We start from the raw sequence: 25,532 nt of genomic DNA on the forward strand, positions 1-25,532 counted from the left end.
GGAAACTAGTATGGCAGAAAGTAGGCATTGACCCATACCTAATACCCTATAACAAGATAAGTTCAAAATGTGTTCATGATCTAGACATAAAGAATGAAATTATAAACAAATTAGAACATAGGATAATTTACCTCTCAGTTCTGCAGAGGAGGAAGCAGATCTTCTTTGTGACCAAAGAAGAACTAGAGATCATTACTGATCACAAAATAGACAATTTTTATTATATTAAGTTAAAAAGTTTTTGTACAAACAAAATTAATGCAGACAAGATTAGAAGGGAAGCAATAAACTGGGAAAACATTTTTACATTCAAAGGTTCTGATAAAGGCCTAATTTCTAAAATATAGAGAGAATTAACTCAAATTTATAAGAATTCAAGCCATTCTCCAATTGATAAATGATCAAAGGATATGAACAGACAATTTTCAAATGAAGAAATTGAAACTATTTATAGTCATATAAAAAGATGCTCTAAATCATTATTGATCAGAGAAATGCAAATTAAGACAACTCTGAGATACCAGTACACACTTCTCAGATTGGCTAAGATGACAGAAAAAGATAATGATGAATGTTGGAGGGGATATGGGAAAACTGGAACACTGATACATTTTTGGTAGAACTGTGAATGGATCCGACCATTTTGGAGAGCAATTTGGAACTATGCTCAAAAAGTTATCAAAAAACTGTTCATACGCTTTGATCCAGCAATGTTTCTACTGGGTTTATATCCCAAAGAGATCTGAAAGGAGGGAAAGGGACTCACATGTGCAAAAATGTTTCTGGCAGCCCTCTTTGTAGTGGCAAGAAACTGGAAACTGAGTGGATGCCCATCAATTGGAGAATGGCTGAATAAATTGTGGTATATGAATGTTATGGAATATTATTGTTCTGAAAGAAACGACCAGCAGAATGATTTCAGAAAAGCCTGGAGAAACTTACATGAATGATGCTGAGTGAAATAAGCAGGATCAGGAGATCAGTATATACTTCAACAACAATATTCTATGATGATCAATTCTGATGGACGTGGTCCTCTTCAACGAGATGAACCAAATCAGTTCCATTTGTTCAATAATGAATAGAACCAGATACACCCGTGAAAGAACTCTGGGAAATGAGTGTGAACCACTACATAGCATTTCCAGTCCATCTATTTTTGTCCGCCTACATTTTTGATTTCCTTCACAAGTTAAGTGTACAGTATTTCAAAGTCCAATTCTTCTTGTGTAGCAAAATAACTGTGTGGATATGTATACATATATTATATTTAACATATACTTTAACATATTTAACATGTATTGGTCTACCTGTCATCTAGGGGAAGGGAGGGGATAAAGAAGGGAAAAATTGGTTCTTATCTGTGGTAACCTTCTAAAACCAAACTCAGAAAATGAAAGAAGATATAGGAGCATGAAACAACAACAACAACAACAACAACAAAAATGATTCCATTCTAGGTCAATAATCTCCTTCTGATGCTTTTCTCTGTATTATTTTTCTTCTTCAGATGATATGAAAGACATGGCACAGAGTGACTGAATTCATTCTACTGGGATTTGCAGTTCGGCAAGAACTACAGTACATTCTCTTCCTGGTGTTTCTGGTCATCTATGTGATATCTTTAGTGGGCAATGTTGGGATGATTCTGCTCATCAAATGTCATTCCCGCCTTCACACACCCATGTATTTTTTTCTTCAACATTTGGCTTTTGTTGATCTTTGTTACACCTCTGCGATCACTCCCAAGATGTTACTGAACTTCCTGGTATCCAACAAATCTATCTCTTTCTCAGGGTGTCTATTGCAATTGTTGGTTTATGCCACATTTGCCACAATTGAATGTTACCTACTTTCTGCTATGGTCATAGATCGTTATGTGGCCATCTGTAACCCATTGCACTATGCAGTGGTCGTGTCCCGGAGGACATGCATTCAGCTACTCACTGGATCCTATTTCATGGGATCCCTGAATGCTTCTGTACATACGGGTTTTGCCGTTTCGTTGACCTTCTGCAATTCTAACACCATCAATCACTTCTTCGGTGATGTGCCCCCAATCCTGGCCCTTTCCTGTTCTACTATTGATATCAATGTCATGTTGTTAATAGTCTTTGTGGGTTTTAATCTGTCAAGCACCTTGCTAGTTGTGTTTCTCTCCTATGTTTATATCCTGGCTGCCATCTTAAGGATGCCCTCTGCTGCAGGAAGACACAAAGCCTTCTCCACTTGTGCCTCTCACCTGACAGCCGTCATTATTTCCTATGGGACACTCTCTTACATGTATTTACAGCCCTCTTCCAATGAATCCCAGGAGAATGATAAAGTGGCCTCCGTGTTTTATGGTATCGTGATACCCATGTTGAACCCTCTGATCTACAGTCTTCAGAATAAAGAAGTCAAAGAGGCCATGAAAGTTCTATTAAATAGTTGCTTATGAGTCAAGACTTGTATCCAAAGCATTGGTTCAGAAATGCATCTGAACAAAGGACACCCATACTTCCCTTCTTTGGCAGTCACATGGGATAGCAGAGAGAATTTTAGGCATGGAATCAGGCACCAATTAAGACATTTACTAGCTCTGTGACTCAGAACAAGTCACTTAGCTTCTCTTAGCCTCAGTTTCTCCATTTGTAAAAAAGGTATAATAATACCACCTATCTCCAAGGGTTGTTGTAAGGCCCAAATAAGATAATTTATATAAAACACTTTACAAACTTTAAATCACAATGTAAATGCTAGATGGTTATTTATTATTGTTGTTTTTCATTGAAATCTCAAATGAAAATTTTAAAAAGATATGTGGGGATATTAGAAATAGATATTAGAATAAATATAATAATAGACATTAGAAAGCCTTTTAATATTGTCTAAAATATATACTAACTTCTCCCCAAATTTAATTTAATAGTAATGTAATAATCACAAACCAAGTTTCCCAAAAGTTGTACTGCAGTTTTAAGCTACAATAACTTTAACTCATTAAGCTATAAATAGCCTTAAAGTACACTAAGTCTTTGGGAACAGTCCATAGAATACTTAGTGCTAAAGATGCATAGTGCTCTCATCCTTATGAGGATGAGAGTATTTGCTTGCATTTTACCAAAATACCTTCACATACATTATCTGAGTAGCTTGTCAGAAGAACCATCTTAAGTAGTAATAATATTATCCCCACTTTATAGAAAACTCAGAGTTATTGTGTCATAAAATGGTAAATCTAGAAAAGATATTAGTGAACTTTTAGTTCAAACCATCCCCATCAGACCAAAAAACACATAGGATCAATACAGGCAATGATTTGTCCAAAATTATACAGCTAGTTACCCAGAAAAGATTGATAGGCAGGCCAAAGAAAATAAAATACACTCTTATGATACCAACAGAATGGTTAAGAAGCCTTTATAAATTTAAAAAATATATATAATATCCCTATATCCAGGGTTCTCAACTAATTTTTTCACCAAGGACTTTTTTTGTAGGCTGGAGAAAGTTTTTAATACCTTTTCAGAATACAATTCTAGTATTTCATAATTGAATCAAATACATTTCAGATTAGTGAAGCTGAAGATGTAGGTTTTTCCCATCCAAGATTATATATCCTCTAATACTCTCCATAAGATGGTTTTGTGACCCCAAAATTAAAAATCTCTGTCCAGGAAAGGGACCTGTATGTGCAAGAATGTTTGTGGCAGCCCTCTTTGTGGTGGCTAGAAAATGGAAACTACGTGGATGCCCATCAATTGGAGAATGGCTGAATAAATTGTGGTACGTGAATAGCATGGAATATTATTGTTTTGTAAGAAATGACCAGCAGGATGATTTCAGAAAGGCCTGGAGAGACTTACATGAACTGATGCTGAGTGAAATGAGCAGGAGCAGAAGATCATTATACACTTCAACACCAATACTGTATGATGATCAATTCTGATGGACGTGGCCATCAATCTCCCACAATGAGATGAACCAAATCAGTTCCAATAGAGCAGTAATGAGCTGAACCAGCTACACCCAGCGAAAGAACTCTGGGAGGTGATTATGAACCACTACATAGAATTCCCAATCCCTCTATTTTTGTCCACCTGCATTTTGGATTTCCTTCACAGATTAATGGTACGCTATTTCAAAGTCCAATTCTTTTTGTTCAGCAAAACAACTGTTTGGTCATGTATAGAAATATTATATTTAATTTATATTCTAACATATTTAACATGTATTGGTCGACCTGCCATCTTGGGGGGGGGAGGAGGGGAAAAATTGGAAAAAAAAGTTTTGTCAATTGTCAACATTATAAAATTACTCATGCAAATATCTGGTAAATAAAAACTATTATTATTTTTAAAAAATCTGTGTCCTTTGTTAACTTACAGTCTAAAGAGACAATTATTCCATACCCCTGAATTATTGTCTGACTGTGAAAGAACATCCAAAAAGTCACAGTGGAGTAGAAGAAAGCATCAGATTCAACCACTTGTCCCCCTGCAGTAGGATGAAGAGTAGGACAGGCTGCTATATAGGTACTTATTGAATTGACTTAAACTGAAGAGTTTAGCAGAAGCTAGAATTCTGTCTGCCAATGTGCAGGGCCTCCAATAAACTACATAATTCTAACATATGGGGCTTTCCACTCCAATCTAGAGCAAACAGATCCTAAGGCTTCTTTTCATTTGGACTTCCCGAGAGGTGAATAGCTTTATTCTGCGTATACATTGACAATATTAACAAACTGAGAGTGTCACTCAGAAATAAGAGAAGGAACTGTTTTGAGCCCTCTCCACTCATGTAAATCTAGTCAATGGCTTCAAAATAAGACATGCACTGATTGAAACGCTTTGTGATCTGTTCATTAAAATCAATTGCCTAAAGATGTCTAATTCTCTTCTCTGGGGGGAGGGCCAGCAGTAGCCTCCTGCCAAAAATCCCACAATTCTTGCTCTTGTAGTAAGCAAAGAAATGTCTTGGCTGCTTATTGCAAATGGTACTAACCAGAGACAGGGGCAAAATACCCCCATATGCCACCCCCTCCAATAAAAGCCACTGACTTTTAGTATTTCACTAAAAGAGTTGACTGGGCCAAGCACACTCCATTCCCCTTCCATTCCATTTTAGGCAAAAAAAAAAAAAAAAATTAGAAAAGGTGCAGAAATCGTGTTGGGCTTAGAGTCATGAAGATTTGAAATCAAATTCTAACAGCCATTTTCTTAACTGTGTGACCTTGATCTAATACTTTCACCTTTCTAAACTTCAGTTCCCTTTCTATCAAATAGGGATAAAATAATATAACCCCTCTCACGGGGCTGTTGTAAGGATAAAAGAAAGGACATAGTTAATGTGTATCACAAACTTTTGAAGTGCTATATAACCACTGGATATTTGGGGGGAAGGACATGAAGGATAAAGTTCGGATTTAGAGAAGGCCCATAGAGGGATATAGTAGGTCACCAAGACCATGGGACATTAGCAACTTGGGTTGGGGACAGGACCAGAAGCAAACATAGGACATCTCCTGATACTGAAGATCTACTTCACAGATCTACTGATAGGGACCCAGAAAAGCAATCAGAGCAGGTCACAGAGGAGCTCACCTCTGTTTAAATCAAGTTGAGGAAGGAAATTTACCATCTGGTCATTTGCTATGTTATGTAATTATTCTTGTTCACTGGTTATTATATACAGCTATTTCTAGCTACCAAAGGAATTAAAGTACTATGGATTCCCTTTAAATTTTAGGTACCCTTGAGCCAAAGTCCTGCCCATTGTAATCATATGAGATAATTGCATCACAGATTGCAAATGATCCATAGTAACATTTACTTGTTCCCAGCTCAGCTACAACTTATCAATGACTCTACTTATATATCCACTGGAGAAAGGGGAAGATCAGAGAAAAAAAAGTCCCTTAGCATGTGCTCCATTCTCTAAGTCCCAAGAATCAGTTGTCTTTGTGGAAAAGCCAAAGAGAAAAATGACAATATTTCCTTAGCTGTTAAGATCTAAAAATAAAAGTAACTTGGAGCAATTAGAATAGGGTTCGCAGGAAAGAAAAAAAATGATAGTTGTTCCTTCTGAAGTCAGAGTCTCTTTAATTTCCAACATCCTAGGTAACATGTCCTGGAGGTGCCCAACTTCAACTCTTAAAGTCTCCATAGATTAAAAAAAAAAAGCATATCAAAGAGCTCATTTAAGATCTAGATGCAGGGGATTCCCTCTATTGGAGATCTGAGCAACCCCAGACAGAAGATCTTAAAAGTCCTGATCTCAACTAGTATTTATGTGAATACTTTTAAGTGTTATTGAACTTATCTGTGAGGCAGGGTACACTGGCATTTGGTAACTACAGGAGAATCCACTAGAATGAAGTATGATGTGCAGAACAAGAGAGAGAATAGATCCATTGAACTCAGAGTCATGGAAGCTTATCTTTGGAAGGAAATAAGCAAATTATAATTGATGAACAATCCCCTCTATATTATATCAGAGAAATGGTCATAAAGTCTAGACTTGATGTTTTCAAGGAAGGATACACATCACCTCCTAAACCAACCCCCTCCAACCTAAAAGAGCTCAGATTTATAGGATTTTTTTTTAACATCAAACAAAGTCCTAACTCTAGTTCTGCCCTCTGGGTATAAAGAGAACAACTTTTTTAAAAAACCTATTTTTGTTTTCCCCATCAAACATTCCTTCAAGCACTTTAGGTACTACTATATCTTAGGTCTGAAATGAAGATAACAAATTTTAGCATATGTCACAAGAATAATGAAAAGATCAAATGGGATCACATGTAGATGTATGAAGTGTTTCATCAACCACAAAATTGTTATTTCATCAATCATGCATAAAACATGCAACATGATGTCTGTTGAATACAAGGGGAATAAGAAGATCCCTTCTATCTCTGAGTGCTGATATTCTGTGATGATGTCCTAGATCAGGAAATTTTCATGTGATTTGTGTCAGTCACCTTAAGCATTCTGGTGGATTATGGATCCTTTCTTACAATGATTTTTAAAGCCATAAAATGCAATAGAAATTAAATATATTGGAATAAAGATATATATTTTCCCATGCAAGTTCAGAGACACTGGAAAATTTCTCTACCCAAAATAGAAACCTTGTTCTAGGAGTAGAGAAAACACCCGCACTGTCATTCTTGCACCACAAGAAGGTTGTGGAGGAAGATTCAAGTGGTAGAGAGCACACTGAAATTCATTCAATATTAAAACTATGCAGTGCAACTCAGTATTTCTTTGTTGATTCAGAAGGTACTTCAGGGCCTTGAGTTCAATGATTGCTGTTCTACAAATATATAGGTGTAAAAAGTGCTAGATAGCTTGTGTTCTTGGTGACCCAAGAAAATGTAGGTGCCTGTATGTAATTTAATCTCAGTGTTTGGGGAAGCTACAATGGGAATAAGAACATCCCTATTGGAGTTCTAGTATTCACTTCTGGGAGCAACATTTCAACATGGACAAACCCAAGTGGACTCTATTTGGAAGAGGGCAATGAAAATGATCAGGATCGTGCCATGAAAAGCAACTGTGGAAAATGGAGGTGGTTTATGGGGAGATTTTTTAGTTAAACGTGAAATCCTTTTAAACATATTTCTGTATTTGTCATGAAAGAAAGCTGTCTTTAAATTTTTGAAGAGTTGTATATAGAAGAGAAATTAGTTGTGTCCTTCTTGTTCCAAGGGGGTACAACTAGGAGCAATGAATTCATTGCAGGGAAGCATATTTAGACAAAATGAGCAAAGTTTTACTGACAATCAAATCTGTCCAAAAGCTGAATGGTCTGACTTGGAAGAAGACCTCTCATAGTCAGTCTCTAAACAAAGATGAAATGATTACTTGAATCTTCATTCTTTTCTCTAAGTTCTCTCCACTCTAACCACTATGTTTTTTGACCCCATTGGCAGCTAGATGGCACACCACATCTAGAGATGGGAAGACTGATCTTCCTGAGTTCAAATCTGGCTTCAGACCTTACCTTGTGATCCTAGACAAGTCATTTAATCCTGTTTACCTCATTTGTAAAATGAACTGGAGAAGGAATGCCACAGCACTCAATTATCTCAGCCAAGAAACCCCCAAATGGGATCATTGAGAGTTGGATGACAAACAATTGAACAACAAAAACCCACCTTTCCTTCTCTGCCTCATTTTCCGGGTCTTCATCTAGATCATGCTCTTTAACTGAAAGTGTCCTTTAGGGTCCTCTTCTACCTCTTCCTCACTTGGTAATCTCATTGGCTCTCATGGATTTAACTATTAGCTTTATGCTAATGATTCTCAAATCTACCTTTCTTGCTCTAATTTCTCCACTGACCACCAATTTTCATCCCCAATGGCCTTTCAGATATTTCAAATTCGATGTCCAGTAGGCATTTTAAACTCCGTATGTCCAAAATAGAACTTAATTCTCTTTCCCCTTAAAATCTCCTCCCTCCATTTTCCCTATTTTTTGTAGAGGGCAAAGGCATCACCCCCAGCCTCTTAGTTTCACAACCTAGAAGTTAGCTTGCAACCCTCACTATCTGTCCCCACCTTCGTGCCCACATCCAAGCTGTTGACAAGAACTGCCAATATCATCTTTGCAACTTCTTTCTAATGTGCTCTCTTCTCTCTTCTGACAGTATCACCCTTCTAGGTTCAGCCATTATCACCTCTCACCTTGATTATTACAATAATCTGCTGGTAGGTCTGCCTGATTTTAGTCTTTCCCCACTCTACTCCATTCAGGCATTAAAGTGATTTTCCTAAAACACAAATCTGATTGTGTCACCACACACACACACACACACACACACACACACACACACACACACACACACACACAAACACAATAAATAAAAGTATGAATGATTGAATTGCAATGACTTCTTATTGCCTCCAGGAGCAAATGCAAAATGTTCGGGTTGGCATTACACACCTATCCTATTCTAGCTGCCTACCTAGGTTGAGCAGGGGTTAGTTAGCGTGATTGCCTTAGACTTAGGAAGGCATCTTTCTGAATTTAAATCAGGCCTCAGATACTTGTTAGCTGTGTCTGAGTAAGTCAGTAACCCTGTATTTGCTTCAGTTTCCTCGTCTGTAAAATGAGTTGTAGAAGGAAATGGCAAACCACTCCAATATCTTTGCCAGGAAAACCCCAAATGGGATTACAAGAAGAGAGTCATGGCTGAAAAACAACAACAATCTTTCCACTCTTCTTACACTTTACTCCCTACCATTGACCTTGGCCTTCCAACTATTCCACAAACAAGATATTCCATCTCTCAACCTCAAGAATTTTCTCGGATTGTCCCCATACCTGGAATTCTCTCTCATCTACTCCATCTATTGACTTCTGGTTTCCTTTAAGACCCAACTAAAATCCCACCTCCTACAAGAAGTCTTCTTTGATCCTCTTAATTCTAGTGCCTTCACTCTAGTAATTATTCCCTTTTTATCCTGTATATAGCTTGCTTTGCATATATTTGTTCATATATTCTTGCCCTTGCTAGATTGTAAATTCTTTGGGGACAAGGATTGTCTTTTTGTCTCTCTTTGTATCCCCACTGCTTAGCACAGTGCCTGACACATAGTAGCCCTTAATTGTTTATTGAATTCAATTGGATAATTTTTCACTATTATCACTTAAATGTTTATTGAATTCAATTAGATAGATTTTTACTATTATTTTGATTTATGCTAATTATTATCAACTTATCTTTCTCATCTTTTTTCAATGGGCCTCAAATAGAAATGGTCACAGCGCAAGTAGCTCTCCTGCCAATATTTTTCTTCATTTAATGTTCCATTAACTAAGACAAAATAACTGCTTTTTGCCTCTGAATAAAAGAATGTATCTTCTGTAGGCTCAAAAAAGCATTTTTGGAAATTCCAGTTGTAGACTCAACAAGAGGGATGATATACTTCCCTATTTTGTCCCATTATGATTTTTATCTCCTTGAACTGGTCTTTATACTTTGAAAGCTTGACCTACTTATTATGTAATGATTAAAATGATGATAATCCCACAGAAGGATTTCTTGTTTACTGCAGAAAAAAAAAATGATTTATTGTTGATTTTTTTTTTTTGGTTTTTTGTTTTTTTTGAGATTAGATCTCCCTATTTTGCTTATCCTGGGAGTATCCTGGCCAATCACAGACCCAATATCACCACTGATCAGCCTCGGAGACCTGATCTATTCATTTCCAATCTTAATTAGTTTGTCCCTTCTTAAGCAGCCTTACTGGGCCCAGATCCAGGGGGCTCTAGATATTCATGCTATCCTTAGTTTGGACAGCCAATCAGCTCGGCCCACTGCAGTTTGAAACAATCCATCAGCCTCAACCTCCCCAATAGGAATGATCAGATCTATGCCATCATCCTAAGTATAACATCTGTTAAATACTTACATTATGGAGACCACTGTACTAAACTCAGCGGACACAATCCCCAAAATTAAACAGTACTTATTTTGAAGGATTTACATTCTCCAGAAGGTCAAAGCAATTGCAGAGCTAAATAAATACAAAATATATGCAAAGCAATTCTAGGAGGAGGTTTTCACTAACAACTGGGAGGATTAAGAAAGGCCACAGGGAGGAAATGACATTTGTTTGCTTTGAAAAAAGCCCAGGACTTGAGGCAGAGGAGATAAGGGCATATATTCTAGACCTAAGGGACCAAATACAGAAGACTGTTACCATTTGCATAGAATAGCTCTCAGACCAGTGTGAAGGAAATGGAGAACAATCTAAAGGTAGTGATGGGAAATGAGATTTCTTTTCCTAAAGATCAATAATCAAATACTGGAAGATTTTAAATACTGGAAGATTTTAAATGCCTGGGTAAGCATTCTGTATTATATCCTTGAAGTAATAGGGAGCCATTGAAAGTTTTTGATTCTTTCATATCTATTTTAGCAATAACATTTCGGCAGCTCTATGGGGAGAACAGTAAGGCTGATTTAGGCAAGAAATTAGGATGATCTTGAAGCAGTTGAGGCAAAGAATGATGAGGGCCTGAAATAGAGTAAAAGCTGTGTGAGTGAGGGAAGAGGGTGCATGGGACAGATGTTGTGGAGGTGGAATTGACAAGACTTGGCAAATGATCGGCTACAGGAGGGAGAGGGAGAGAAGAGTCAAGGATAGCACCTTTTGAGATATCTGAGAATCCAAATCAGTTTGGCTCTATTTCCCATTGACTTTTTCCAGTGTTCATTGTGGGTAGATCCAGAAATGATAATCTTTGTTATAAACATCTTGAGCAACAAAATATTAAATTGAGAAAGAAGGACTTTGCTCCAATTAAGCAGTGGCTTAAGTTGCACTGGGCCATGTACGAGGATATGTGTACCAGAGAGTCATAGAAAATCCCTTTCAATTCCAAGATGCTATGACTCTAAGGGTGGTTGAAAAGTTCGGGTGAGCTAATGCTAGCTCATGAGTAATCCATGTTCTGATATATTAATCCATGAGGATGCTAACTTGACATGGCTTCTACAGGACCATTACATTATATATATATATATATATATATATATATATATATATATATATATATATATATATATATATATATATATATATATATATATATATATATATATATATATATATATATATACATTATATATATATATACACACATTATATATGTATACACACATTATATATATACACACATTATATATATATATACACACATTATATATATATACACACATTATATATATATACACACATTATATATATACACATATATACACACATTATATATATATATACACATTATATATATATATATATATACACACATTATATATATACACACATTATATATATATATACACACATTATATATATATACACACACATTATATATATATATATATATATATACATACACATTATACACACACACACACACACACACACGTGTACATATATATATATATATATATATATATATATATATATATATATCTTTTTGGAAAGAAGAACAATAGAACCCATGATACTTACATGGTTCTTTGATTTGTTACCAGAGGCCTATTGGAGGGAATAAAGAAGGGCTCAGAATGTTGAGTTAAGAGTGCACTTACTGGCTATCTTAGGCAATGAGAGGATCCAATTCAGTTCCAATTGATCAGTGATGAACAGAACCTGCCACACCCAGTGAAAGAACACTGGGAAATGAATGTGGACTGCTTGCAGTTTTGTTTTTCTTCCCAGGTTATTTTTACCTGTATAAATCTGATTTTTCTTGTGCAACAAGAGAACTCTATAAATATATACACATATATTGTATTGAAGATATACTTTAACATGTTTAACATGTATGAGACTGCCTGCCATCTAGGGGAGAGGGTGGAGGGAAGGAGGGGAAATGTTGGAACAAGAGTGTTTGCAAAGGTCAATGTTGAAAAATGACCCATGCATGTGTTCTTTCAATAAAAAGCTATAATAAAAATTACATTAAATTAAATTAACAGGGATTTGGGAAAGAATTGGAAAATAAGATAAAATAAAACATGAAAAAAAAAAAAGAGAGAGTGCACTCACATGGTAATGCAGAGCCATCATTGCACAGCACCTTGAGGATCTTTGTTCCCAGGGCCTTAGGAAGCTTTCAAACAGTAAAATGCATAAAACCTACACAGGCCAGAGAAAAGTCCTAAAGGGAAAGACACCTTGGTGGTCAGATTCATCAAAGCTGCAATGTTCTACAAAGAGGGCTCACCTAATTCTGCTAAGACAATCCAAATATAAAATCACTACTTGACGGTGGGTCTGGGAACATCAACTCAAAGCATCTGGTTGTTCTTGATTTTATCCACTGCCTCCAGGTGGCTCTAGTGGGAAAGAGCATGGGATTCCTGTCTGTAGTTATGGTTTTCAGGTCCTGGCTTTCTGATTAGCATGAGTAGAATGAAAAACACTTATAATTGTCTGATGAATAATCATCAGTTGGTGATGTTTTGGGACATAGATTTCTGGGATTTTATTTTTGGAAAATTGGGGTTCATAGCTATTCTTGTTCCCACTCCATAAGAGGAATCTCAGTTATGCAAGGCAATTTTTTGTGCTAACTCCTTGACTCTAAGAGCATGAAATGTAGATGATGGGAATGAGAAATGACACTTCCCAGTGACTAAGAAATGACGTGGCATCTTGGTGATAATGCAGAAGAACCACGTGGAACTTTGCTTGTCTCATGACTTGTTTGTTAAAATGAGATAAATCAAAGCTGGTATCTCTGCTAAACCAGTGGATGATTTGGGAAACACCTGAGCTCAAAAGCTAGTTAAGCTTTAATAGTCAGCAGAAGCTACTGACTGCTTTCTTTCCAATGAATTGCTTTCCCAATCCCCATTTCTCATTGTTTTTCATTAATATCATTAGATTCTCCTCTTTAAAAAAAAAATCCAAGGACCACCAATCTTTGTCTGCTAGGATTAATGTTGATAAGGTTAGATATTTGAAGAGATATTTGTACCCATGTAGAGGGGAAATACATGAGCTTTGCCATGACTGAGGGAGGAAAAGCAGACCCTGATTCAAGAAGAAAGAGACAATATTAAAGGTGGCACAGTGGAAGAAAGGAGAGAATGCAGAGAAGACTTGAATTCAAATTTAACCTCAGACATGTTAGCCTTTTGACAATAGGCATGTCACTTAGCTAACTTCTTTCTGCCTGGCTTTGTCTTTTTCTCTATATAATAAAATGTATAGATATAGATATAGATATAGATAAATAGATGTATTATATATATATACAATATGTATAATACATATATACAATATATGTAGCTAGATAGAAATGTTATATTATATTTCATATATTATATATGTATATTATTAAACTTATGTATATATTTGTCAAATATATTGTATGGTCATATATATGTATATGCATGCATACATGTATACATATCCTTTATTATAAAAATTAACAAGCTCAGGAAAGTGGGATCTATGTTGCCTCGAGAACTAACCCCTGCAAACTAACCTACCAGAAATAAGGAAGTCTTTAAATATTCTTTAATAATAAATATTAAATAGTTAATATTTTAATTTAATAGTTAATTTAATAATAAATATTAAATAGATTAAAAAGGAAGTCCTTAAATATTCTTTAATAATAAATATTAAATATTCCTTAAATTCCTTATATTCCCTCCAACTAGAGGCTGAAGCTTCTACTCCTTAAAAGAGAAGGCAGGGGCATCTAGGTGGCGCAGTGGATAGAGCACCAGCCTTAAATTCAGGAGGACCTGAGTTCAAATCTGGTCTCAGACACTTAACACTTCCTAGCTGTGTGACCCTGGGCTAGTCACTTAACCCCAGCCTCAAAAAAAAAAAAAAAAAAAAAAAGAGAGAGAGAAGGTATATCCCTGAATTCTACAGTTGTTTTGGGGCACAATCAATAAGTCAAACATTCTGATCTCCCTTTTTTTTAATTTCTTACAGATAGACTGCTGGCAACAGCCTCAAAAGCCACTTAATCCCACTCCCTCCTTATATATACTCAGGAATGTTAAGGAACTTGCCCAAAGTCATAGAGACTGTAAGTCAGAAAAAAAAATTGACCTCAAGTCCTCAGATCCTAAAATCATTGCACTCTTTATTATGGCACAAAGAGAATAAATTCTAAACATTTAAACCATCACCAGTAAAAAGAAGTATTTTATCCCAGGTCTTCTGACTCCAGAACCTTACATTTTGGGATCTACCATTTGGAAACTCTTTTCTGAATCATATTTATCAGAAATTTGAGACTTGGAAGATACTTGTCCTCCAGATGCTTGCTGAGCCAAGAAAAGCCACCATTTCTATAAGCACTTTAAGGTTTATGAAGCATTTTTCTCCTAACAGTCCTATAAGGTCAATAAATAATGCAAATATATCCTTTTGCATGTGAGGAAACAGATACAAGAAGAGTCGCCCAAGGTCACATAATTAACCTTAAATCTAACACTGAAACCCTATCTTCAGACCCTAATTAGTGCTTTTGCCATTGTATCACACACACTCCCATTTGGTCCTCATCAAAGTCACCACTTTTATACTGGGTAATCAATGGAACTAGAAAAGTAACCTACAAATTGCTTTCTTGATTTTATTTTATTCTGCTCATATATCGACATCTAAACCTACCATCTAAATATTTGTCCATTTGTTCTGGTCAATCATATTAACTGGTCTTTTGAAAGAAAATCAATGTCTCATGAATTAAGAACAGTTGGATAAAAGATCCAAGATCTAAGAAACAGATCCACTGAAGGAAAGGTACGCCACATATAGCTTTCTTTGTGTGGATCTATGTTTCTTTTTTGAATCTATTTCTCTTTCTTGACATTTGATGCTTCACCATCACTAGAAAGTGATTTGGTTCTCCACGTGGGTTCTGGCACCTTGTAACAAGTTGGAAATGTGTGTACAGGCCCCATGTACTTGTGTGGGGACTAGCCTAGCTACATGCATAAAGACTCATCACCAAGGCACTGACTATCAGATAAGGGACTATTTGGGTAATGGTGATCTATGAAACGCCATGTAAAAGCTACAAAAGAATAAGGGTCTCTGTGGATGGAGCAAACAGCCATATGGAAGAAATCTTAGCCTTTTAAAGTGATGCAGGAATACTTATTTCCTATAGTTTTCAGAATGCAGGTAGAGATCCCCAAACTCGAAGTCCCACTAAAAAGGCAGACAGGCTCTTACTTGACCATAAGAACACTAATGGCGAAACTCAATGGACATTAAAGGAGGCAGATTCCCGTGGTTCTCTGTGAAGTGGGCAGGAGGCAGATGCTTCTGGTTCTCTGAGAGGTGGGCAAAAAGGATCTAAGGGAACACACAGAGAGATGAGGCAGAGGGCCCAAAGCAATCAACCTTTGAACAGATGAAGCTTTCTTACTGTCACAGCTGGAGCTCCCTTACTGGAACAACCAGAGAAAATGTTTGATGTTGTTATGACTAATTTATTAGAATTTTTTAATCCTTTTTAACTCTTGGTCAGAGCCAGAAGGGGAGAACTAGTGAGTGAGCAGATATGTTAATAACAAGATCCCATGAGACCTAGTGATAGCCAGAGTGCTCTAGGTTAGTCTGTCCTATCCCCAGATTGTCTCCAAGCCTTAAATAATCACCCTAGTTTAGACACCATCCCTCTTTCCATCAGTCTAATAGGATCATTCATCATACGGATTCCTATTTTAGTTTTAAACAAATGAATGTCCCTCCACCAATTTTTGTTCTTTCCTTAAAGGCATTAACTCAAGTATTGGTTCTGCAATCAGAGATTGATACTGATATGAAGATAAGTTACCTAATCAATGGTTTGTTTTCAGCAATGTTAGGTTTTAGTCATTGTTGGAAAATCAAAAGACTTTAAAACATAAAACAAAATATCAAAGATGGGAGGGACCTTAAAACATAAAGCATCAAGAGCTAGAGGAGATCTTAACAGAATAGTAGAGAATGAAAGGAGTTTGAAACACAGAAGGTCAGAACGAAATGGAAACTTACAAAATAGAATATTCTTAAAACATAGAATGAACTGAGAGGAATTTGGGAGTCATATTTTTTCAAAGCTTGACTAAAACATTTTTATTGAATATATCTGATATATGTATATATAAATACACATTTATATATTTAGGTATGATGTAGAACATGAAGACATTGATTGTTTCCCTTTTGTCTTTTCCTGGAACATATTTAATAAGTGCTCCTTAATTAACAGATTGATTAATTGTTCACAGATTGTTAGAGATGAATGGGACCTTAGAAGATTCAGTCCAAATATTCAGTTGGGAAAACTGAGGGCTCCTAAAAAGAATCACTATGTCTAAAGTCAGCCAAGTCATCCAAGAAAGAGAGAAAGAGAGAAAGAGAGAAAGAGAGGGAGAGAGAGAGAAAGAGAGATAGAGAAAGAGAGAGAGAAAAAAAAGAGAAAGAAAGAGAATGAGAGTGAGAGGAATAGAGAAAGAGAGAAAGAGGAAAAGAGAAAGACAGAGAGAAAGAGAGAAAAGAAAAGAAAAGAAAAGAAAAGAAAAGAAAAGAAAAGAAAAGAAAAGAAAAGAAAAGAAAAGAAAAGAAAAGAAAAGATCTACCTTCATAAAACATTCAATATTTTAGCCACTATAAAGAAGTCTTCACTTCCTGCAAAGCAGGGGTTCCTGCCAGAAAGGAAGGGTGCCCACAGTGACTAAATGGGCTAAGGTCACAGATACCAGGAAAAGAAAAGGTGCTGTTATCACCGTCTGTGACTTCTTTAATTTTTCATCAAAACTCTGTGTGCTTCCCTCTGAGTCTGAAATCCTCTGCTCTGGCTTATTCTAGGCCATTGGGCATTTAGGTCATTTCACAGCTGCTCCTATTCTGTGAAATATTAACTCCCTGGGTTCCCTTGGTCAAGAACTTCCATCATTAATCTCTTTCCCTGGTGTGGGATAAAGATCCAGCGGAGATAAACGTGACATTTTTTTGGCACTCAAAACTTGGAAGAACAGCAGCAGGTTTGCAGGCTTAAGGGCAGTCTTGGAGTCAGGGAAATTCACAGAATCTCAGAACTTGGAAAACCCAAAAGCAACCATTTAACTGAACTCTAATCAGAACCAGAATAACCTCTACAACATGTCCATCCAACAAGTGGTCATCCAAAGAGCTTCTTTTTACAAGTCTCAAGTGAAAAGAACCCTTTGCCTCTCAATGCCATCCATGTTACTTTGGAGTGCCTCTCATTCCAAGGAAGACTTGGGGATGGGTCTTGCCTCTGACACATACTAATTCTATGACCCTGAGCAAGTCACTTAATTTCTCACTCCTCCTAGAGGAACTCTAAGTCCGTGAGCTATGGTTAAGTTGCTGATCTGCATCAATGGAGGAAATGTCCTTGTGGAATTACCCTTAAAAACATAGAACTTGAGCCCAAAAAAAGTGCTTTGGGATGAGCAGGACTAGAGACTTCAATCCTGGAATCTTGAAGCTTAGATCCTGGAAAATGTCAGTCGTTTTTATGTTTATGGTGTTTACACGTGTGAAAAAATATTTTCCCACAAAATCCTTAGTTATCCAATTTTACAGTTAAGAAAACTGAGGTTCAATCCTCTTCATAGATATACACCAGCCAATTTAGCACAAATTTTGTATCATGATTGAATCCAAACAGCTCATTTTAACAGATGAAAAAAGAGGTCTGAAAAGAGGCCTAAATAAATACAGTGTGTGTGAGAATCATCACTTTGAGTCAATACCATTTCTGAGTTCAAGTTCTACCCCTGATATTTAGAGCCCTCATTTGTAAAATTGTGTCTCCAGAAGGCTGAGTTCTGAGTTCCAAATACCCTTCCTCAAATTTCTAAACATTTCTGGCTTTATTCTAAAATACTGCCCTTACCTCCAGGCCCTTGAATATCTCACTCTCTTCTCTGTGCATTAGAATGTAATTCTGTCTTGTGTGACAAGGATCCTCCCACTGGCAACTAAAATAAGACATCAAAGCCCTGCTTCATCAGGCACCTAATAATCACGAGGTGTTTGTTAGACTTTTTTATTCTGCATTGATTCAAATTTCTGATCCTAAAGGAAAGTTTCCAAATTCCAAATTTGCACTAGATGGTCCATTCCGACTCAGATGACCTATGCTCTTTTCAAAGGCCACTCTCAGTAGGGAACATTCTATGTTAAATTCAATTCAGTAGATCTTTATTAAGTGCCAATTGTATTCCAGGCACTGTGTGAGGCACTGATAATGAACAGGTGAAAAATAAAGTCTTTTTATGCTCTACTAAGAAAAAATAAAATTTGAACAAAGAGAAGCTTGACAATGTAATAATACCAATAATTAGTTCTTATGTCATTCTCTAAATTTAATAAAGCTTGACATATTGTCTTTATGGCCAATGCTCCCAAATTTTTAAACCATGGAGCCTTCATTCTCTCATCCTTCTTATAGATTCTGCTCTCTGCTCCTGAAACCCTGAGCTCTGATTGGTGAGTTTTCCTCTTATCCTTTCTAGAACCAGAACTTCATTTTGGTTCTTAGCCATTTCCAAGCCAGGCCATCCCATTAGTAGTTCCCACTTCCTTTCACCTTCTCCTATTAGAAGGAACACTGCCATGAGGCAGGGACCATTCTGTTTCATTGTATATTTTTTGTCCTAGGACTTAGTGAAGTGCCTGGATAACAGTGATCATTTAATACATGTTTTATAATTCACTTATCCATTCATTATCCTACATGAGCCTCACAATAACTATGATTTACGTGTATTTCATGTATTATTACCTTCATCACTCAGGATGAAACTGAGAATTAAAGAACTCATGGGATCATTGATGTAGAAGTGAAAGTTACTTAAGAGGGCATCTATTCCCATCTTCTCACATCCAAAAATGGCTCCTCCAGAGCCATTGGATTCCAGCAATAAGACATAAATCAGGGTGACTGGTGAGTGCCCTTGATGGAGTGTTGGTCTTTTTAAGGCTAAGCTAGGTCTTTCCCAAGTCTCATTTGTTTGAGGGAACACCCATTCAGTAATGAACTGGTAAGTAAAAATGGAGGCTAAAGATGGTCTAGTTTGCCATCCCTAAATAATCAGTTCAGGTAGAAAAGACCCTCAGAATTTCTGGCCAAAACAGAAATAATGCTTCTCCTACTGCTACTAAAGGACTTAGCAACTATACAAAAACCAACCATAATTCTAAAGACTCATAATAAAGCATATAATCCACCTCCATAGATTTAGAGTGCATATTGAATCATATTTTCTTCTCTTTCTTGTTGTTTCTTTTTCTTTCTTTCTTTTATGTAGCTAATTTGGGAATTTTGTTTTGCATAACTATACATGTTGTAATGGGTTTTGTTTTTTGTGTCTTTTCAGTGAATTGGAAAGGGAAGAGGAGAGAGGCAAATAGGAATTGAAAATAAAATTGAATTAAAAAAAAAAAAAAAAAAACATGGAGACTATGCTATCCATGCAGGATGGAGGCTGGGAGGATTAGAGATAGAGAGAATGTTATCATCCTTTTTAGTTCTCCAGTCCTTTGAACACATGACTCCCTCAGCAAGCATGATTCTAAAATCTTGAACTTTGAAGTAAAATATATCTGCAAATGGAAGTATAATCTCATGATTCTCATCCCCTAAGTTAATGAAGCCTTCCTTCTTCCTGTAGCTTCACCTGGGATGGACTTCCCTGGGATGCCCTGCTATGCAGGACTCTGTATTCAGAAACCTCAGAATACCTATAATCTTGAGTTCTGATTCCAGCTCTGCCATGAAGTAGCTGTGACTTGCCCCATCTCTTCCCTGAGCTTCTCTTCTTAGTTCCTTAAAGTAGTGATAATTATTCCTTCATGACCTGCCTTACCAGAATATTTAGAGGATTCAAAAAGGGAAAGCATTATATTATTACATGAGTTAATTCAATTGACTAATCCTTTTTAATGGGTGATAAGATAGAGTGATATGAATTTTTTTAAAAATTCATCTACAATCAACACTGTTTTAATATAAAAGAATGAATGGAAGGCAGCTAGGTGGCGCAGTGGATAGAGCACCAGTCCTGAATTCAGGAGGACCCGAGTTCAAATCTGGTTTCAGACACTTAACACTTCCTAGCTGTGTGACCCTGGGCAAGTCACTTAACCCCAGCCTCAGAAAAAAAAAAAAAAAAAAAAAAGAATGAATGGTGGATATCCAGGTGATGCAGCAGACCAGTGACAAAGGATCACAGAAGATTGTTGATGTCAGTTTGTCAAGAGCTAAAGTATTCAGCAGTGAAGAAAAAAAGACATCTCCCAAAAAGATAGACCTTTTAATCAACCTTATATCCCAGAATGGAGATTATCCTTTTGAATTTGAATTTTTAGACTGTGTGGGAAGATATGTCTCTCAGCAAGCCTGCATTCTGATCCATTTTAAAACATGCACTGGGATTGGCACAGAGCCAGAGACTTTGACACTGGTGGGAACAGCAGAATATGAGCCATCTCCTTGCTCTCCAACTCTGCCCCTATCCCTAGCACATAAAATGGATCCAGAGATGTAGGAAATTGTTAACACTGACAACCATTAAATAGAATTATCGGGGGAGAGAGGGGTATGAAATAAGATGTTAGACTAATCTAAGAAACCAGTCAATCCAAAGAGACACAGAGGATCAGAAGATTCAAAGGTGAAATGGGACTTAAGAAATCTTCAAATCCTTCATTTTATTGATAAGGAAACTGGGGCTGACAGACATTGAGTCACTTGTCCAAAGTCACAAAGACAGTGAATGTCAAGACTGAAATGTAAACCTAAATTTATTCAAAAATCAAGATTTGACCTTGTCATTCACCTTCTCAATAAATTCAAATAGCTTCTAGTCCTTTTTTCCTCTCTATTTAATTTTTTTAATTATAATATTTCTCCCTCAAGTTTAGAATCAAATATAAACTCCCCTATTTAAGTTTTAAGGCCCCTTAATAACTTGAATCAGTGAATATTTTTATTACTGGGGATACAAACCTAATGAATAAAACAATCGCAACTCACAAGGATCTTATCTCCTAATAGGAGAGGCTAAGAAAAGACACATTTACAGAGTATCCCAAAATTGACTAAGCTATTCAAAGTTGAAACTGGATTAAGGCTTGTGAGACATGGTGACTGTGTGTATGTGTACATACAAATACACATATAATGTATAGAAAATAAATGCACTAGGATATAGTATAACATATTTAATATGTATGAGAATACCTGCCATCTAGAGGAGGGGGTGGAGGGAGGGAGGGGAAAATTCAGAACAGAAGTGAGTGCAAGGGATAATGTTGTTAAAAAAAAATAATAATAATAACCTATGCATATGTACTGTCAAAAAAAATGTTATAATTATAAAATTAAAAATAAAAAAATCATGACTGAGTAGGAAAAGAAAAAAGAAAATAAATACAAAGCAGTTAAATACAAGGCACTTTAAGAAGACAGGCACTGGAAATTAGGAAATTGTAAAAAGCCTCAGAATATGGAAGTTACCTTGGGTTAGCTTGAGCTTAATCTTGAAAGAAAGGGGGATTCTTTCCAGGAGAAAGAGTGCATCCTAAGCATGTAAGATAGTGTAAACCTTCTAGATAGGAAAGTGTCAATTTTGAGGTGCACAGTGAAGGTCAGTTTGCTGGATCATAGTTTAGGAGGTAGAATAATGCACAACAATGATATCAGAAAGATAGCTCATGGTCTGGCTGATAAAGACTTTAAAACTTAAAAACAAAGTTTATATTTGATTCTAAAGGTGACTAGAGGGAAAATTTTCTAATTTTTAAAAAATAAAAAAAAATTAAATAAGTAAAAGGACTAGAAGCCACTTGGATTGTTGAGAAGATGAATGACAAGGTCAAATTTTGAAAAGAAAAATCATTCTAGCAGCAGTATGAAAAATGAAATAAGGAGAAAATTGAGAAAAAAAAACCAATCATAAGACTATTCTAGTAATATAAGGGAGAAGCAACAGGGGCCTAGACTAAGTGCTAGTTGTATGAGCAAGGGGAAGAGGTCAGATTTGAAAGTTATTGTGGTAGTAGAAATGGAAATTTGGCAAGTGATTTGATATTTGAAGTGAAGAAGAGTAAGGAATTGAAGATAATGCCAAGCTATGCACCTGGGAGACTGGAATAATAGTGGTGTCTAAAATAGAAATAGAGAGGTTTAGAAGGGAGGGTAAAAGAGCATTTTGTGATGGCAAAAAACAAAAATGAAACTCTGATTCCAAGTCCAGTTCTCAGTCCATTACACTACCTGGCTGCTTCTGAAACAAAATGGAAAATCAAAGTGTAAGCATATTTTCACAGGCCTTAAATGATCTTTTCTAAGAAGTTTATCTCGTTCTATAGACAATCAGGAGCCACTCGATGCTCTTGCACATGGCAAGAGATATGATAGTTTTATCTGATTGACATGATCTGTAACCCCTGATCAGTGTCAACATGATTGAGTGCTGATAAGATTATTTTAGCAGTTCTATAGAATATGGTTTAGAGAAGAGAGAGACTGAAGATAGAGATATTCATTGAGGAACCATTGCAATAATACAGAAAAAGTTAAGGGTCTGAACTGGAGGTAAGGGTTCCAGTATAAGGACAAAGGGGACCAGCATATTGTTATTTTTATAAACATTTTTAATTGAAGTATATTCCCATTTTATAGAAAAGGAAACTGAGCTTCAAAAGATTGTCTTTTCCATGGTTACGCCAGTCAAGCACCAAAAGTGGGATAAGAGGACTTTAGGTAGATAACTTCTGAGGTCCATTCAGTTTCTGGTATCCCAAGTTTAGTGGTTGCAAGATACAAAAAGAAAAAAAAAATCCACATAAATCATCAGCATTTTTATACATCACTAGCAAAATCCAACAGAGAGAGATACAAAGAGAAAACCCATTTAAAATAACTGTTGATAGTATAAAATATTTGGGAATTTATCTGCCAAAAGAAAGTCAAGAACTAAATTAGCAAAACTACAAAACTCTTTCTACACAAAGTCAGATCTAAAGAATTGGAAAAATAACAAGTGCTCTTAGATAGGTTGAGCTAATATAATATAGATGACAATTACTCCTTAAACGAATCTATTTATTTAGTGCTATACCAATCAAACTCCCAAAAAACTATTTTACTGACCTAGAAAAAATAACAACAAAATTTATCTAAAAGAACAAAAGGTCAGGAATTTCAAGGGAATTAATGGAAAAAAAGCAAATGAAGGTGGCCTAACTGTAGAAGATCTAAAACTATATTATAAAGCAGCAGTCATCAAAATCATTTGGTGCTGGTTAAGAAACAAAGTAGTTGATCAGTGGAATAGATTAGGTTCACAGGATAAAATAGTCAATGACTATAGTAATCTAGTGTTTGACAAACCCATAGACTCCAGCTTTTAGGATAAGAACTCACTATTTGGCAAAAATTGCTGGGAAAATTGGAAACTATTATGGCAGAAAGAAGGCATTGACCCACATCTAACTCCCTATACCAAGATAAGGTCAAAATGGGTTCATGATCTAAACATAAATAATAACATTATAAACAAATTAGAAGAACATAGTTTGCCTCTCAGCTCTGTGGAGGAAGAAGGAATTTGTGAGCAAAGAACTAGAGATCATTATTGTTCACAAAATAGATTATTTTGATAATATTAAGTTAAAAAGTTTTTGTATAAACAAAACTAATGCAGACACAAATAGAAGGAAAGCAATAAACTGGGAAAACATTTTTACATTAAAAGGTTCTGATAAAGGCCTCATTTTTAAAATAGAGAATATATAAAATATATATTATATAAAATATAGAGAATTGACTGAAATTTATAAGAATTCAAGCCATTCTCCAATTGATAAATGGTCAAAGGATATGAACAATTTTCAGATGAAGAAATTGAAACTATTTCTAGTTATATGAAAAGGTGCTTCAAATCACTATTGATCAGAAAAATGCAAACCAAGTTTAGTGGTCTTTCCCAGTTCTAATATCACATGAGTCTGTTATTTGATCCAATCCCACACAGAAGCTAATGAGAAATTGTTTCCAGTGTTGCAATCTACATTCCCATAAGCCCAATTAAATCTGCAAATAAATCTCTTAAGAATTCTATTTTCTATTTACTTTCTACTTGACTTCATTTCTGTGATTTCTCTACTAATCTTGACTACTTCATTTTCTTTTCTCTGTAAATTTAGTGATTGGTGGTTACCTTTAAATTAATGTCCTTCCTACTTTTCCTTATCTTTAGATTCTCCCCAGATAACTTATTCCCACTTTTAATACTAATAACAAAGCCTACTTTGGGAATTAATTTCCTGAGAATGAGTAATTAATCTTCTCTTCCCTGTTGTATTCCCAGATTAACCTCAATTCTTTCCCTATCATCCCATTTGAGTAAAAAGAAGTCATGAGTATTCCTGGGGTTTTTTTTTTTTTAGGTTTTCTTATAGTCTCTGTATTTTTTTTTCAATTAAGATTAGATAATTTGGAATTTCTTTTCTTATATTTCTATAAGGATTCAGTGAGAGAAAACAAGAAGTAGTGGGTAGAGGGCTGAGGGCTGACCTGAGAATTAAGAAGACTGAGGTTTAAGGCTTAGTAAATTTTAGAGGTATATAAAAATATAAATAGTTAACATTATAATCATTTTATTTAACATTTAATCATATTTTTAAATGGCCCTTGAAAGGCCTTTTACTTCTTTCTCCTTTACTAAAGTTATTTCCCTCTATCTAACTTTACACATTTATCCAGGTCCAATTCAAATGGCATACCCCCTGAAACTTTCTCTATTTTGCTACTACCTCCACCAGAATTGGGCAGCTAGGTGGTACAGTAGATGGTTTGCTAGGCCCAGAGTAACTAGACTAATCTTCCTGAGTTCAAACCTGGCCTCAGACACTTAGTAGCTGTATGACCACAGACAGTCACTTAACTGTTTGTCCTAACTTCCTCATCTGTAAAATAATCTGGAGAAGGAAATGGCAAACCACTCCAGTATTTTTGCCAAG

General features: G+C 35.8%; 1 protein-coding gene and 1 long non-coding RNA gene across 2 annotated transcripts in view; one reads left to right on the plus strand and one right to left on the minus strand.

Moving 5' to 3' along the window:
* Positions 1–12,717, minus strand: part of LOC141547726 (uncharacterized) — a 100,409-nt gene extending 87,692 nt beyond the window's left edge. The window contains exon 1 of the long non-coding RNA XR_012483603.1: positions 12,555–12,717. This is a non-coding gene — a long non-coding RNA (uncharacterized LOC141547726). The remainder of the gene's footprint in view (positions 1–12,554) is intronic.
* On the plus strand, positions 549–2,440 carry LOC141547210 (olfactory receptor 5AK2-like). The gene is made up of 2 exons (XM_074275634.1): positions 549–573; positions 1,536–2,440. The coding sequence occupies exons 1-2, from the start codon at positions 549–551 to the stop codon at positions 2,438–2,440; spliced, it is 930 nt and encodes a 309-aa protein (XP_074131735.1).
* Positions 12,718–25,532: the final 12,815 nt, after the last annotated feature.

Source organism: Sminthopsis crassicaudata, chromosome 6 (genome assembly GCF_048593235.1).
Source record: "Sminthopsis crassicaudata isolate SCR6 chromosome 6, ASM4859323v1, whole genome shotgun sequence".
Taxonomy (NCBI): Eukaryota; Metazoa; Chordata; class Mammalia; order Dasyuromorphia; family Dasyuridae; genus Sminthopsis; species Sminthopsis crassicaudata.